This window comes from Cervus canadensis, chromosome 2, assembly GCF_019320065.1.
Source record: "Cervus canadensis isolate Bull #8, Minnesota chromosome 2, ASM1932006v1, whole genome shotgun sequence".
In the NCBI taxonomy this organism is placed as follows: domain Eukaryota; kingdom Metazoa; phylum Chordata; class Mammalia; order Artiodactyla; family Cervidae; genus Cervus; species Cervus canadensis.
This window is the reverse complement of record NC_057387.1, coordinates 97,209,366-97,225,721: the sequence shown is the minus strand read 5'-3', so window position 1 is coordinate 97,225,721 and position 16,356 is coordinate 97,209,366. Positions and strand designations below refer to the sequence as shown.

The following is a 16,356-nucleotide window of genomic DNA, read 5'->3' as shown; positions in this document are numbered from 1 at the left end:
GTCGCTAAGAGACATGGTGATGCAGTGTGCATGTGGCAGAGAGGTGATGGAGGCCTGGACAAGGAAGGCAGTGGTGGAGGTGGAGAGGAGGGATTTGAGTGCTATTTAGGGAGGCCGAGTAGACAGGACATGGTGAAGGGTTGAATGTGGGACAGGAGGCGGAGGGAGGTGTCGCGGATGGCTCTCGAGTCTCTGGCTGGAGTGGGTGGTGGAGGTGGCTGGGGAATGATATACAGCTTGTCAGCTGCTGTAGGTGTGAAATAGGCTTCTGGGTAACATTGCAGGACTTCCACCAGGATCTCTGTGCTTCCCATTCACCATGTTTCTATAGAAAAGACCGTTCTTGTTGACTGTAGGTTGTGGAAGAAAGAGTAGGATACTCACAAGATCTGGGGTCCATTCTTCCATGTCTCTTTGAAATTGACTTCTCTCTATCTGCTAGAAGCCCAGAGCAGAGTTGCAGGGAATGAAGTTGGAGGGTTTGGTTGCAGTTGAAGTGTGTTGGGCCTTGGATGTCAGACTAAAGACTCTTCGCTGAGCGTGATATGAAGGCACTGAAAGTTCTTAATCAAAGAACCTGCATCCACACATTCATCCACCCATTTTCCCATTCATTTGTTCATTCATGAAACATTATCTGCATCTCTACTGTGGGTTAAAAGCAGCAGACAAAGCTGAGGGCCTTGATTGGATATGCGTTTCTGTAAACTGAATGGAGCGCTGGTTTGTGTGCAGGAAGGGTTGGAAGGGAGTGACCAGAGGCAGGAAGCCCACTGAAGACATGGGTGCTGATGAGATCTTCCTAACGTGGTGGTTGTTGGGGTGGAGGCAGGACACATTCAGACGTATTGACCAGCTGCACAGGTGGGATGAGGAAAAGGGAGAATTTGAGGAGGCCTGGCTGGCTTGGGTGGCTGGCCGTGGTGGTGCTCATCGCTGAGGTGGGGACCTGGAGGAGGGGTTGGGGAGGACGGGTTCCAGCCGAGTCTGAGTCCTCTGCAAGTGCCCTGAAGGCAGAGCCCCTGACTGTCTTGTTCATCACCCTGCCTTCTGCCAGGCCCCCCTGGACAGTTCTGCATGATGGCCAGTGAAGAGGTCTGTGGAAGAGATGGGTTTGGCTTAGGGAGGGGGAGGAAATGAGCACATATCGGGCGTCTGCTGGGGGCCAGGCCCTGTGTGTGGTGAGGTGGGCTTTGGGCATCTGTAGAAGATGCAGGGGGAGAAGGCAATGGCACCCCACTCCAGTACTCTTGCCTGGAAAATCCCGTGGATGGAGGAGCCTGGTAGGCTGCAGGCCATGGCGTCGCTAAGAGTCGGACACGACTAAGCGACTTCACTTTCACTTTTCACTTTCACTCATTGGAGAAGGAAATGGCAACCCATGCCAGTGTTCTTGCCTGGAGAATCCCAGAGACGGGGGAGCCTGGTGGGCTGACGTCTATGGGGTCACACAGAGTCGGTCACCACTGAAGTGACTTAGCAGCAGCAGCAGCAGAAGATGCAGGGGGAAGGCTGTGTCACTAGTCGGAAAGGTCAGATGGGGAGGATGGGTATGGGTCACCTGTCCTTCCACGGATTATGGGTCTGACCTTCCTGGGAGCCCACTCTCACCAGAAAAGGGGCCTGAACATGGAGCCTTCTGTTCTCTGGGGAGGCCACTTGCTGATGGCATGTGCGAAGGGGTAGGACTGGGGTGTGCTATATGGCTGTGCTTCTGGAGGCAAAACTGACTGAGAGGGGGCAGGCAAGATGCCTTGAGATCCAGAGGCCTAGGTTCAGCTAATGTAAGAGTCAAGCATACCTGGGGTCTTGGGGCCCAGGGTACTCATAGGGACTGGGTTCTGGGGCAGTGGCCAGGGCAGGACCTAGGGGATATCAGGGAACGATTTTGCTGTCCGCATTGGGGTTTCTCAGCCTCAGGACTGTTGACATTTTGGACCAGATAATCCTTAATTTGGGGGAGCTGGCCCGTTAATTGTAGGATGTCCAGCAGCATCCCTCATTTCTTCCTACTGTGTCAGTAGCACTTAACCCCCTCCCCCGTCAATCAGAACTGTCTCCCCCCGTCAGACAATCAGAACTGTCTCTAGACATCGCCTGATGTCCCATCATGGGGCAAGATCTCCCTGGATTGAGAAGCACGGGTCTGTGCCACTTTTTGCTCCTTCACTATGCTGTACCAATCTGAAAAACTGAGGAGGGCCACTCAGGGAAGATTCGCAGTGATCAGCCGCTGGAGCTGAGTTCTGGTGGGTGAATTGATGGCTGGGCCAAGAGAAGGCCTTTTTTCCAGTATAGAGAACAATGTGTACAGAGGCCTGGAGGCACCACGTTGGTGAACATTAACCCAGGGGAGGCTCCACTCCCCAAGGAAGGAGGCCAGAGGGCTGGTGGCCTAGGAGTTATAGCTGTTAGGAAGCTGCCTCTGCTGGCCCCTTGGTCTCCTGCCCCCAGTGCTCAGCCTTCGCTGGAGCTTGCACCTCCCCGCGACTCTGGGACAGTCGTCTTGGCTCCCCGTCCACTCACAGAGGAGACTGAACTGCTGAGGGCTGCCAGGGGGTCAGGGTCCCAGCTTCCTGGGTGGGGGTGCTGATTCTGGCTGTGCCACTAGACCCTGACCAACTAGCTGGAGGAGCAAAGGCGGCCTGCTGCCGGCCGCCTCCTTTCTCGGGGCCGGGGTCACGGAACGGCTGAGACTGATTTATTCCCGTCTTAATCTGGTGGTTGGTTTGGTGAGAGTTGGAAACACGTTGGTTTTCCCTTCCCAAGTGTAACAAGGCCTGTTTCCGCCTCCGCAGCCGCTGCTGCAGTGCCATGCGATGAAGTGTCCGGGACGTGACAAAAGGGCTCGGTTAGCTGCCCGCCGGTGAGGAGATGAACAGCTCCCGGCGCTGCCCGCCCTCACATTCCTCTTGCCCAGGCGCTGGCCTCTCCCCTTGGCCGGCCGCTCCCTGGGGCCCTGCATACCCCTCTTTCTACTAACATCCATTCAGGGGCCCCAGGCCCCCCTGGGAGCCAGAGTCCTGGCCCAGGGAGGAAGTGGGGAGGAAGCTGTAGGAACAGGTGGTATTTGGAGACTAATTAATATTTGTGAATAATAACACGTGCCCAAGGGAAACAAATCAATCTGTGTTTGCATATTCATGAGGAGGCCTCGGAATGATCCCAGCTGTTCTCCAGCCAGGGAACCCCCCCCCCGCCCCCACCCCACCATGGCTGGTGTCACATGGTCTCCCTGGGGCAGCCCCCATTGAGGCTGGCAGGGGTTGGCTGCATGGAGGTGGCCTGGCCTCTGTTTACAGGCCTGTCCGTGATGTTTGTGTTCGAATCCTATGGCTTGGTGTGGTGCCTGCTCCTTTCTTTTTCCTCACAGCAGAGATCCCCAGGCTCTTCAATTTCACAAACCAGTACAATTTCCAGAAGGACTTGGAGGTCAGACATGGGGTTAGCAATTTTTATTTTGCCAAAGTAAGGACATTATTAAAAAATAACTGGTATCTGCTATCCCCCATCACTTCCTGTAAGAAAGGACATTTTAGCACCAAGGACAAAATTTCAGAATAAAGGACAGTTCTTCCCAAGAAAGGGCAGTTGGCAGCTTTACACTGATGTAGCGAAGAAAAAGGATATATGAAAACCATTCTGAGTGTGGAAAAATGGCATCCAGTGATACTGTACGATAGCATTCAGTACGGAATTGTTTTCCTGCCCAGGTGTGTCACTTGGTAGAACCGATGGTCCGCAGTGCCATCCAGAGATGAGCCGAGTGTGCAAGCGCTCAGGCTGTGTTTTCATCTCGGCTGTGAGAGTCCAGGCTCACCCAGCCATGGGCAGAAGTGGACACTCTGCTCTTAACGCCACTGCACTGAATTCAGAAGGTTCTCGGCTACCCCAGCCAGGCAGGCGTCAGTCCGCCTCCCTACTCCCCTCCTCACAGGTGACCCTGAGCACTCCGGGGCTGGGGGCAGGGCCAGTGTCTAGACCCAGGACCTGGGACTCTGATGGGACTTCAGCGCAGGGCCCTGGAGCTGGGAACGGCCTGCACCGCCTGATACTGGGGTGGGCTCTGTGCCCAGAGTCAGGGCGGAGGCAGCTTGCTCATACCGGGAGCTGGTGAGGGAGAAGCCCTGGCCGGGACAGCTATGTGCTGGCCGGAGTAATTCCCTGAGAACGTGTCTGTATTTTGTGTCCCCATGTTTCCCCATCACTCGAGGTGTCCTCATGTCCATGGACTGCTGGGAGAAGCTGTCTAGGAGGGAATGTCATCTTTTCAACGTCTTCACCTCTGTCTCTCCTCTTTCTGCATCAGACCAGTGATCTAGGCACTCCAGACCCAGATACACAGGGCAAGCCAGGAGTCCCCACGTCAGGGCCAGTTGTCTTTGTACAGTGGTGGTGGGCTTACGAGAGGCCCACTTTCTCTGACACCCATGGCCAGAATCTCATCCAAGAAGATACCACATGATATCTGCTCTGGAGTAACACCCCCATGATGGCTGTACTGGGCTTCTGTGACTCAGCAGTAAAGAATCCACCCTCAGTGCTGGAGACTCAGGTTCAATCCCTGCATCAGGAAGATCCCCTGGAGAAGGAAATGGCAACCCACTCCAGTATTCTAGCCCGGGAAGTCCCACGGACAGAGGAACCTGGTAGGCTACAGTCCATGGGGTCAGAGAAGAATCAGATATGACCAAGTGACGCTGTGGCTGTGCTGGGGACTGACACCCCATGATATTGATAACTGGTGTTATTCCTCTGTGATAATGTACCTCGGTAATGTCCATCGGGCAGCTGCACACCCATGATGTCTGTCCACACTCACGTGGCGTCTGGCCAGGACAGCTACACCTCCATGATGTCTCTGCCTGGGTGATGCACTGCTGTGATTACTGTGCTACAGGGGATTATGGCTCAGTGACTGTTACACTGGGGAGTTACACTCCATGATGGTTGTGCCGGGCTGTACCTCCACAGTGTCGCTCCTCTGTAGCTTCATCACCTCGGCGTCCATGTCAAGAGAGGTGTGTGTGTCTGCACTGGTGGTAGGGCGGACAGGTTCACACCTGGACTGCTTGTACAGTACCTGGGAGTGAAACCTCTGTGTACATCGTATTGTTGCACTCCATGATGTCAGTACTAGTCCCCTCTGCCCCGTCCTTTGGTGCAACACGCCGCTGATACGTGGACCAAGGGTGCAGGATGGTTTTTTCGAGGGCCCGTACCTCCATGACAGCCGGGCCCGGCAGTTCACCACCTGATGTCTGCTGGGAAGTTGAACGCTATCGTTGGTTGCAGTGCTGCACGACAATGCCATGGTGATCACGCCCAGACAGACAGGGCCTTAGTGATGCGTGATCTCCATCCCAACTTGGCTATACAAGGCATTGCGGTGGGGATGCCCTCTGTCCTGGTCTCAACTACCTGAGTTCTGTGAACCCCAGGTGTGTGCTAAATGGGGCTGGATGCCCACCAGGCTGCTTCAATGTTCTTGCTTTTGCTGCTCAGCCCATCTCAGACTTTCGGTAAGATCTTGGGACAAGAGACATCTCCCCCCGCTTCCCCCTTTGTGGTCAGCCCCTACCTCAGTTCACAGTCCTCCTGCTTTGTGCCAGCACCTTTGCTCACTTCCTGCCCTCTGCTCTTCTGAACTTTGTCCCGGTTGAGACTAGGGTCCAAGTTCCAGGGCAGAGCAGAGCCATCTTTGAGTCCTGACTCTTCCTGTTACCAGCCCTGTCACCTCCTTGTACATTCTCTCACCCTGTGGGTCAGCTGGGTCTGGTCCCCACTCTCCCAGCCGAGTCTGTAGGTACCACTGTGGAGCCCCGAGGGGTGTCCACCATCACACTGTGCCCTGTTGTATCGCCAGGGCATGAATGAGGGATTCTGTACCCCAGCCCCTGTCCCAGAGCAAGGTGTGAGTTGAGCAGGTGGGCATTGGAGCAGATCTCCAGCCCCCTGAATGGGAGCCGTGGAGAGAGACCCTCAGGAGCTCGCCATCAGGGCCGGGGAGTGACAGCAGTGTGTCCGTACCATCCAGTGTGACCTCGCCGAGTGCTCCACACAGGTGCCAGGTAGAGAGTGTGTGGAGGGCGAAGGGGCACACCCAACCGAGGAGCCCTGTAAGCAAAGGCCTGGGGGCATTCAGGCCATCCTGCACGGTCTTCCCCTGCCCAGATTCCTGGCTCAGCCCCGAGGGCAGTTGTGAGTGAGTCGCCGTCTGAAGCTTGCACTGCTCTGGGCCACTGGGGCAGGGCAGAGGAGGTGTGGGGTTGACTCTCAGGGTCCAGCACCTCCAGTCCTGGCCACTAGGGCCTCCCTGTGGTTTCCCTGTAAAGAAGGTTGGTGCCATGGGAATTGGGTAGGATGAGGGTGGCCAGGCAGGGCAGCTGCAACTCGTCCAGAGCGCGTCCTGGCGAGCCCAGACGGCTTGTGGCTTTGGCTCCAAGCCTCTGATACCTGGATCCCGTCTGCCACCACCAGGGCTGTGCTCTGAGGCCTGTGCCCAGCATGAGGGCTCTGCTGGGCAGAGGAGGGGCAACAGGAGGCCCCAGGAACTCTGAGTCTGCTAACTGCTCTATCTCGGTCTCCATCTCCCGCTGTGTGTCTGTGTCTCTTGGACCCCGTTTCCCTGTCCCAGTCCCCTTATGGAGGCGTGCTGGAAACTCTAGGTCCAGAATGGAACATCCCTGTAGATCCTCTGGTCTCAGTAGCCCCTGCCCCCTACTCAGGTTTAGAGAATGACCTGAGAGCCTCTCATACTCTCCCTACATGTGACTGGTGGGTTATCCTTGGGGTCTCCAGGGAATCGATGAGGAGTTTGGGTTTGCACAAGGTTTGGAAGGTCTGGGTGGTCGGGTGGGGGTGTCTGTTGAACTAGGTGGTCTTGGTGGTGAGTGGGAGCCAGGAGGTGGCGTGTGGACAGTGGGACATGGGTGGATACCAGCCAGTTAACTCTGCCCTTCTCTCTGTCACAGGTTGATTATCCCGGGCTGTGGCTGGCCGCGGTGCTGGAGCCCCGGATGGCCCCTGAGCCAGCCCCAGGGAGGACGATGGTGCCCCTCGTCCCTGCACTTGTGATGCTTGGTTTGGTGGCAGGTGCCCATGGCGACAGTAAGTCTGGCCCCTCAAGGTGTGGGGCCTCCCAGATGGAAAGGATGCATTCTTCCTAGTAGGACTCTGGAAGGGGGGATGGGACCAGTCACCAGGAGAGACAGGATGGCTAGATACACCTCCAGACCTTCTGTCCCAGAGAGGCCCCCTGCTTGGAGCACCGGCCTCCAAGGAGAACCCCAACCCTGTACTTCCCAGGAGCACCCTGTAGAATGCCCGCCTGTCTCTTAAGGTGCTGCAGGGTGGGGCATGTGTGAGTGTGACCCTGTTTATGGGCTGGAGGTGAGACGTGCCCAAGATTCGTGTGGTCATAGATGATGTGCTCAGGCGTGTACTGTGTCCGCTGCTGTGGACTTGTGCAGAAGGCACAGTGTGGGTTGCATCAGGGGATGGTGTGGGAATAGAGGGGCCGCACACAAGGAACGTGTGTGGATGTGTGAATGGGACACCAGGTGTGTGCACAGGTCCAGGGAAAGGTGAGAAGGGAGCCACCATAGCCCTTCCCCCCGGCTAGGCCCTTGTAGACACTGAGCCCTTGCTTCCCTCCCCCGCTTCAAGGCAGAGGGGCATCGCTGCCCCCAGCCCCTCGGCCCTTAGAGTGGGGAGAGATTGCACTTGGCCACAGGAAGCTGGACTCCGGCGCCCCTCCTGTGTGTTGGGGGAGGTGGGATTGTCCCCTGCCCAGATCCAACTCAGAACTTTGGTCCCTTTCCTGCCGCCCTTCCCCCTGCCTGGCACTAGGAGACTGGCCGCAGCCGCCCTGTCACCATGGTTACCACTGCTTGGTTACTGGTGGGAGGCGGGGCACAGGGCAGATTTAGCCAATCTGCACACGGAGGGGGAGGGGCGAGGTCGGAGCCAAGGTCCCTGGGGAACGGGGCTGTTCCCATTCTGTCCGGAGCCCAGAGGTGGCCCAGGGCCAACCTGGGGGTCAGCCGGCCATAGGTTCCCCCAGCCCCCTCTCCCAAGTATCTGGGTGCAGAGCTCTCTCTTGCCCCACCCAAGCCTTTTCTCCTAAGGGCTCATTAATTATTCAGGACCAGATCCTGGAGGGGGTGGGACTGGAGAGCCCCGCCCTTTGTCCGCCAGGCTGAGCTGGGTGGGGCTCGTAGGGCAAGAGGGAGACACGGTATTGCTCTCGGGGTGCGGGGAGTGGGGTGATGAGAGCCTTAAGGTGCTGGTGATGAGAGGGCCGGGCTAGCAGGAGCAGGGCAGGGTAGGGGCTGCTGGAGAGAGCTGGAGTCTGCAGGGACAGCCTGGGGTAGAAGTCACTGGGTGTGACTCTGAGATGGCAGGGAGGCCAAGGCTCATCAGAGTCAGCCCCTGGACACTGACGTGCTGGCCTCGCTCTGGACACTCTTAGGGCCTTCAAATGGGAGCTTGAGAGCAGAGGGAGGACCATCTGCTGGCTGTCAGAGACAATACACCTGGGAGTGAAACTGCCTCCCCTCCTGCTCAGACCCAACATGCTGGAACCTGTACCCACACCCTCATTCCCCCAGACCTGCCCATCTTTCTGTGTTCTCTCTCCTGTGAATGGCTTTCCCACCCACCCAGCCACCCAAGTGAGAAACCTGGGCCGCCTCCCACTCTCATACCCACATCTAATCCATCACCAAGTTCTGCTGTTTCTCCCTCCTGAATGTCTTTGGAATGCATCCACCTCTCCCTCCACGTCCTCATCCAAGCCAGGCTCAGCGCTCTCCGGGGCTTTTGCAGGCCACAGCCTCCTGCTGGCTTTCTGTCTCCAGTCTCTGTTCCATGGTGGGAGTCATGTTGCAAAATGAAAACCTGATCATGTCGTCTCTCAGTTGAAAATCCCTCGCTCTCTGTTGCCTTTAGGATGGAGCCTTGGGGTCCAGACCCTGCATCTGTAAGCCTCTGCCAACCTCATCCTTCACCTGCCCCATCCTTCACCACACCCCCGCCATGCTGACTTCTCAGTTGCTCCCTGCTCCCTGTTACTTCTGTTTCCTCGGATAGGAACCCTCTTCCCCATCCCCTTCACCTAACGATTTCCACTCACCTTGAGCCATCACCTCCTCCAGGAGCCTTGGTCATGTGCTGCTCCCCTGGGCACATGTGACTCTGTGTCGGGTCTGCGAGTCCCAGGGGGTCAGACCATTGTCCAGCTCAGGGCCTGGAGTTTGGTAGCTGAGTGAATTGGAAGGGTGGAGTCAGGCCTGAACCCCTGGTAGGAGCGGAGTGGAACAGAGCAGAGTCTAAGAACCTCCATGCTGGTCTCTTAAGGACCAGAGCCCAAAGACCACAGTCTTGAAGGCAGGAACCAGCTGGAGATGCCAAAATAGGTGAGTTGAGTTCTGCTCCCATGCAGAGAGCGGAAGAGGGGCATGGGCTGGGGGCTGTGATGACCTGACCCTTGGAGGTCTCCTGACCCCAGGAGGCAGAGTCTGCCTCACACTGAACAGACATTTGAATCTGTCCCCGCCCCCACACCGTGGCCAGCCTTAGGTTAGGCCTGGGAAACCTCTAGCCAGGGCAAGCAGGCAACGTGGACAGAGCTGCTGCAAAAGGTAGGGCAGGCGCCCCAGAGAATTGACGACCGGAGCAGTGGAGCGCGGAGCGGACAAATGTGTTTCTATAGGCCTCTTAACGAGACAAATGAATGGGGGCCCTGGCCTCTGAGGGAAGTGCAGGGAAGAGGGGCGGAGAAGCAGCTGCCAAGAGTTAGCCCAGAGGTCCCGAGTCAATGCCGAGTCAGCTCTGGCGGGGACCTGGGCATGGGTCTCGGGGGCTCCCCCAGCCGGGGCTTGTGTTTCTGAAGAGGGCAGCTTGTGGGGCCAGAGGTGGTCCTGAGCAGGAAGAGGTTTCTGCTGATCCGCTGTGTGCTTGTCAGGTGTTCAGTGGGAAGAATCCACACAAGCCTGCGTCTGGAGCCTGCGGTGGGGTTACTACAGCGTGCGCTATGCTGGGGGCGGTGCTGGCACCCCCAGAGGTAGTGACCTAAACGTCGTGGGAGGGGGTAGGAGGCTTCCTGGAAAACTGGGGCCCTGAAGGGTGAGTGGGCATTTGCTAAAGGAGGGGTGTTGCCTAAGGAGATGAGGGGGGGAAGATGCAGGAACGGGCCTGGGCTTCTCCCTGGAGCCCATGCGAGGACCACCATGAGGACTGTCTCCCTTTTGTTCCCAGATAGCGTAGGCCAGTCCAGTTACTTGGAATCATAGGAGCCCAGAGCAGGATGTGAAGAAGGCAATGGCGACCCACTCCAGTACTCTTGCCTGGAAAATCCCATGGACGGAGGAGCCTGATAGGCTGCAGTCCGTGGGGTCACTAAGAGTCGGACACAACTGAGCAACTTCACTTTCACTTTTCACTTTCATGCGTTGGAGAAGGAAATGGCAACCCACTCCAGTGTTCTTGCCTGGAGAATCCCAGGGATGGGGCAGCCTGGTGGGCTGCTGTCTATGGGGTCGCACAGAGTCGGACACGACTGAAGTGACTTAGCAGCAGCAGCAGCAGAGCAGGATGCCTAAAGGCTAGAAGTATAGGTGGGTGGGTAAAATCCTAAGTAACTGGGGATGTATCTGTCGTCACAGCCCCGACCTGGTCTGTGGAGCTGGAATGGGGCAGGCAGGGTGCTGTATGTGGTTCAGCGGTGCCTTCCCCACCCCACCCCCACCATCCTTGGGGAGGCCAGATCTGGTGGCCCGTCTAGACTCTGCCCTCCATGGAACTTCCGGCAGGTTGCTTTCCCTCTCAGGGACTGTTTTCCTATTGCACAATGAGGATAGTCACTTCTACCTGGAAAGGTTAACTGAGGTCACATGTTCAAGGCGCCTGACACTTCGTACGTGCTCCCTCCATCCCAGGCCATGACCTGGAGCTCCCTGTGTGTCCCCTGGGAGCCCAGGGTTGTCTCTGAGCGAACTTCCCTCCCGGGGATGCCAGAAGTGGTCACAGGAGCCAGCGTTAATGAGTCCCCAGCTCATTAGGCTGTTCAGGGCCGGGGAAACCCGCCTCCCTGCCCTCCCTTCCAGCCCCTGGCTGCTGCGTGTCTGTGTGCCTGTGTACAAGGGCCTGCAGGGAAGGTACAAAATAGCAGTCATCTCCCTGGGGAGTAGCCTTAGGCAGCTCAGTTTGGCTGGACCCTGAGCCTCATGGCCCCCCGGCCAGCCCACTTGTTTCCTCTCTTAGGTCACTCCCTCCCACTTGGCATGGGCTCAGCTATCTGAGAGTGTCCGGGGCATATGTCCCTGGGAGCTGCTGCCCAAAGGCCTGGGCAGCCATGACTTCCATGTGGTCAGGGAGGGGTGGGTGTGAGGGGAGGTGGCCCCACATTCTGGTGGGGCAAAAAGCCCCTCCAGGCACGTGTCCTTGGAAGTTCTGTTCAGAGCCTCCCTGGACGCCAGCTCTGGTCAGTACTGGGCAGAGTGGTCAGGTCACTGAGGTTGCCTGCCTGCCTGGAGACCTGACCAGCGACTGTAGCCTAAAGGCTGAGGGGTGCAGAGCAGGCTCTCATAGGCTTGAGTAGGGTGCACGAGAGGGGCTGGGCACATGGAAAGGCAAGGGGGATGCCCACGGGCTTGGGTGGGATGGCATCGCCACGGGACCTGAGCTGTGTCCCGCACAGTGCTTGGCCTGTGGCAGGTACTTTTTTTTGCTTTTTCTTTTTTGAAAGAGTTGAGAAAGGTGAGCCCGGACAGGGTAGCAGGAGTGAGTGTGGGAAAGGCAGCAGGGAGACAGGATTTGTGCTCCCCAAAAGTCCAACTGGTGAAAAGAGGCGAGGGTTTGGCAGAGCTGTGGGATGACAGGTGCCCTCCTGTGGGGGTGAGTGGGCTGAGAGAAGTGAGGGTCTGGTCTGATGAAGGGGAGAGACCTGCCCCCTGGATTGCCCCGGGCTTCCACACTGCCAGTCTTTGCTGGAGCCTGGTGGGTGGGTGGGCTGGGCAGGGCCCTGGCCCCTCTCCAGCCTCCCGGGGAGGTTCCGCCTCCTTGACGGCCCCAGGCCTTGGGCACCGTCCAGCCTCCACTGTACTCAGGCCTTCCCCTTTCTCTCTCGTGACCTGTACCTGGCTGCCTCCCCAGCTCCCGGTTCTTTGTTTGGCGCAGAGGCCCCACCCCCAGGCACACTCACCCGGCTGTCTGGTTCAGCAGGTTCCAGCCTCTGGTTTCTGCAGCCGGCAGGTTGAGGCAGGAACCAGGGGGGTTCCACCCCGGGCTGCTCTCCCCAGCAGGTGTTGAGGGCTCCCCAGTGTGGTGTGTGAGGGGCCCGAGGCCTCCATCCTACTCCCCAGACCTTCCCTCATGGTCGTCAGGTTGCCTCCCTTGTCCCCCACCCCCACCCCCCCGCCACTGCCCTGTGCCAGGAAAGGGGTTGGCGCTGGGACAGGGAGGGAATCAAGGCAGGCAGGTTTCTGCCCTGCCCAGGGTTATTGTTCTCTGTCGGGAAGCAGCCATGAATCAAATACTCCTCCACAATGTGGAGAAAGTGATAATCTCACACGTGTACAGAACAAACCGTGAGCAAAAGCAGTAACCTCACACGGGACGTAACAAACCATGAGCATGGCTGTGAGGGGCAGAGGGGAGTCACCGGAGAGCCCCAAACGCAGAACTAAGCCAGTCAAGGTGGAGGCGACAGCAGGGAGGCAAGGAAGGTTTTCTGAGGAAATGATGTTTAAACTGAGATCAGAAAGGTGGATAGGAGACAGTGGGTAAAGAGGTGGTCTAGGAGGTAGGAGGAACAGCTTATGCAAAGGCCCTGAGGTGCAGGATGAGCATTGCTCATCCAGAGGATGGGAAGCCAGGGCTCTGGGGGGTGTAAAGGGCTGGGGTCTGACCTGGCAGGGCTGTGTCCACCACGACAGGAGTTTAGGTCTTGTTTCAGAAGCCGTGGGAGGCTTCTAGAGGGTTTTGATCAGGGAAGAGGCTGCCACTTTGCTCCGGCTGCTGAAGAGGACAAGACTGGAGGCAGGGACACAGCTGGTTCGGTTGGCGCAGTGTCCAGTCGAGGGAGGGTGTTGTCTGGACTAAGGTGGTGGCAGAGCAGAAGGAGAGGGGAGCTGCAGTCTGGAGGTGAGGGGGAGGGGTGGGCAGGAGACCCTTCCCCACCCCTGAGTGTGGGAGGAGGGGCCCTATCTGAGAAGACCTGACTGAAAGGACCAGGATACAAAGACAGGCTGTGCAGACCGGGAGTGTCCGGAGCCTGCTTTAGAGGGCAGTCGGGGCAAGTGAGGCAACCTGAGGTTCTCTGAACCTTTGCGCTGTCCCCGTGCCCCCCTGGCCCCGAGCAGGTTTGCGTGTTACCCCAGCAGGGCTGCCCTCGCCCCCTCTGGGTACTCCTAAGTGCAAGTCAGGTAGGTCCCCAAGTTTCCCTCCTCCAGGGAAGCCCTGAGCTATGATTAGGGTTTGGAATGCTGGCTCAAACTGTGGCTTTACACCAGATCAGTGTTGATTTATCTGTTGTTTGACCTTCTGAGCCTCCATTTCCCCATCTCTAAAATGGGGATGATAATACTGCTGGTGCTAAAGAGCGTGATAGCTGCCCACAGGCGAAGTCCACCACGTGTCCAGCTGTGGGAGCAGCCTACAGATGTCATCACAGTTTGTCTGCACAGACCCCTGCCTCTAGCACCGTTTAGCAGATGAGGCTCAGAGATAGTTACTGGCCTTTTTTAATAATTACACAAAACCTGCAGAGCCCGCTGGACCCTGGGGTACTGGGTACGATGGACCCCTCCCTGCTCCCTGCAAGGCTGAGCCCTCCCAGCTCTGCACTGCAACTGTCGCTCCTGAGCCTAGTGGTTGGTCCCCAGACCCTTCCCTCCTCGGAGACACTGCTCCATCTGTTGTCCCTCTTCTCTGCACTGGATCAGCACCTTCTCTCTCTGCTGCCTCCTTCCCATCAGCATTTAAAGACCATCTTTCGGGCTTCCCTGGTGGCTCAGTGGTAAAGAATTCGCCTGCCCATGGAGACCCAGGTTCAATCTCTGATCCGGAAAGATCCCACATGCCGCAGAGCAAATGAGCCAATGTGCCACTACTACTGAGCCTGTGCTCTAGAGCCCGAGAGCCTGAAGTCCGCTCGCCCTAGAGCCTGTGATCTGCAACAAAAGAAGCCACGGCAGTGAGAAGCCCATGCACCACGACTGGAGAGTAGGCCCCGCTCTCTGCAACTCGGGAAAAGCCTGTGCAGCAGTGAACACCCAGCACAGTCAATAAATAAAATTGTTTTTAAAAAGTACTGTCACATCTTAGAAAAAAAGAAGAATGTAAAAACCTCCCTCCCAATTTTCATCCCCTCCAAATGCCACCTTTTCTTTCTCTTCCCCATCACAGCCAGTCTCCTTTAAACAGTCACTGTACTCTGCCCTCCACTTCTTCACCCCCAACTTACTCCTCAACCTTCTTTGGTCTGGCTTTGGCCCCCACCACCCGCCTGACTCTGCTCGTGACAAAGCCTCCAACTACACCAAGGTGAACTGTTTCTGCCAGGTGTTTTGGAGTCAAACAGGCTTGAATTCAAATCTCAGATGTGCCGCTCATTGGCTGTGTGACCTTGGGCTCGTGACTTGACCTCTCTGTGCCTCTAAACTGGGGACAACAAGCAGTTGAGGACTAAATGAGATAAAGTACCGGGCACAGAGTGGGATTATCATCATTGCACAAACATGTTTTTGTGCCAGAGACCAGGCCAGGCCTGGCCTCATCAGCACCGAGCAGGTGGTCTGAAAGGTCACTTCTCACGGTATCAGCCTTCCTGGAGCTGTTCATTGGCCTGATTAATAGGAAATGGATCCGCTGTCGGGATTAACGAGGCGTTGCTACATCTTAATGAAGGCCGGGTTTCCGGGATCTTGTGACCGTGGGTGGTGGGATTCCAGGTTGACCCTGTTGTATATCAGAGTGGCGTGGGTGAGCGTGACTGTACAGTGTCCAAGCCCACTCCCTTCTCCCCCTCCTGCTGCTTCTCGGTGGAACTCTGGGGAGACGTCCAGGCCGTCAGAAGACAATCACCCAGTCAGTGGGAGCTGGGTGGGGAGGGTAGATTTACAGGAAAGCATTCACCTGGGAAGGCATCCAGAGATAGGACGTCTCTGGATTAGGAGGTGGGAGGTCTAGGCCTCCGGGACTGATGGTGCGTGGGGTCCGGGGAGAGGAGGAGTCGTGGTCTCTGGCTTTAGCCTTGGGGTGGGTGGTGGTACCATCACCTGGGTGGAGAGCAGTCATGTCTGCGAGAGAGGCTGGGCCGTTCCCAGCAGCTCTCAGCATGCCTTTGTCCTAGAGCTTGGAATTGTTGAGGGGATGGGAGACAGAAGAGTGTAGCAGTTCAAGTACAGACTCAGTACTCCAGACTCAGTGGCCTGGGTTCACATCTTGGCTCTGCCACTAAGCGGCTGTCATGTTGGGCAAATCCCATTACCTCTGTGTACCTTGACTTCTCTATAAGCAAAAATAAAACCACCTCATGTGCTCACAGTTCTTTGAAGAGCACCTAACACATAAGAAGCACTGCATAAGGGCTAGGCATCACTACCATTATTTCCTTTATAGACCTTCCCCACCCCCATGCCTGCCCCCTGTAACATAGGCCATTTCTGCAGTGACCATCCCGTGGTGACTTGACGTTCCTATCTCTCCAGGCAAACCTGTCTTCGTGAAGGTCCCTGAGGACCAGACTGGATTGTCAGGAGGGGTGGCCTCCTTCGTGTGCCAAGCCACGGGGGAACCCAAGCCGCGTATCACATGGATGAAGAAGGGGAAGAAAGTCAGCTCCCAGCGCTTCGAGGTACAGCTTCGGGTGGGCAGGGGCAGGCAGGGCTCCGGTTCTGCCTATTTTGGGGTCTGGTCCTATATCACCTTGTCTTGATCTCCCTCCCTGGGGGCCTTTTCTCGGCAAGAGAAAGGCTGAGCCTGAGCAGGCCCCGGTGTCTGTCCCCCGAGCAGGCTGTGACCATGTGTCTGTCCTCCGGCAGGTCATTGAGTTTGATGACGGGGCAGGATCTGTGCTGCGGATCCAACCACTGCGTGTGCAGCGAGACGAAGCCATCTATGAGTGCACGGCCACCAACAGTCTGGGAGAGATCAACACTAGTGCCAAGCTCTCAGTGCTCGAAGGTACCTGCTGGAAAGGGATGTGGCATCGGAGGGTGGGGAGACTTATGTGGGGGATGAGCCAGCCAGCCAGCCCCAGCCCCACCGTGGGCTGTGGTGTATTTGGTAGAAAGGAGAACTGGCCGCCCTGGGGTCGGAGAAGGTCAGTGGTGGACAGCAATGATCGCTGGA

At 57.1% G+C, this 16,356-nt stretch overlaps 1 protein-coding gene across 4 annotated transcripts in view; it reads left to right on the top strand.

Annotated features, from left to right (window-relative positions):
- Positions 1-16,356, top strand: part of PTPRF (protein tyrosine phosphatase receptor type F) — an 83,689-nt gene that overhangs the window by 7,169 nt on the left and 60,164 nt on the right. For all 4 annotated transcript variants that reach the window (XM_043461614.1, XM_043461615.1, XM_043461613.1 and 1 more), the window contains 3 exons: positions 6,975-7,110; positions 15,714-15,859; positions 16,047-16,188. In XM_043461614.1, coding sequence (XP_043317549.1) covers positions 7,020-7,110; positions 15,714-15,859; positions 16,047-16,188 — 379 coding nt within the window. In that variant the 5' untranslated portion in view covers positions 6,975-7,019. The remainder of the gene's footprint in view (positions 1-6,974; positions 7,111-15,713; positions 15,860-16,046; positions 16,189-16,356) is intronic.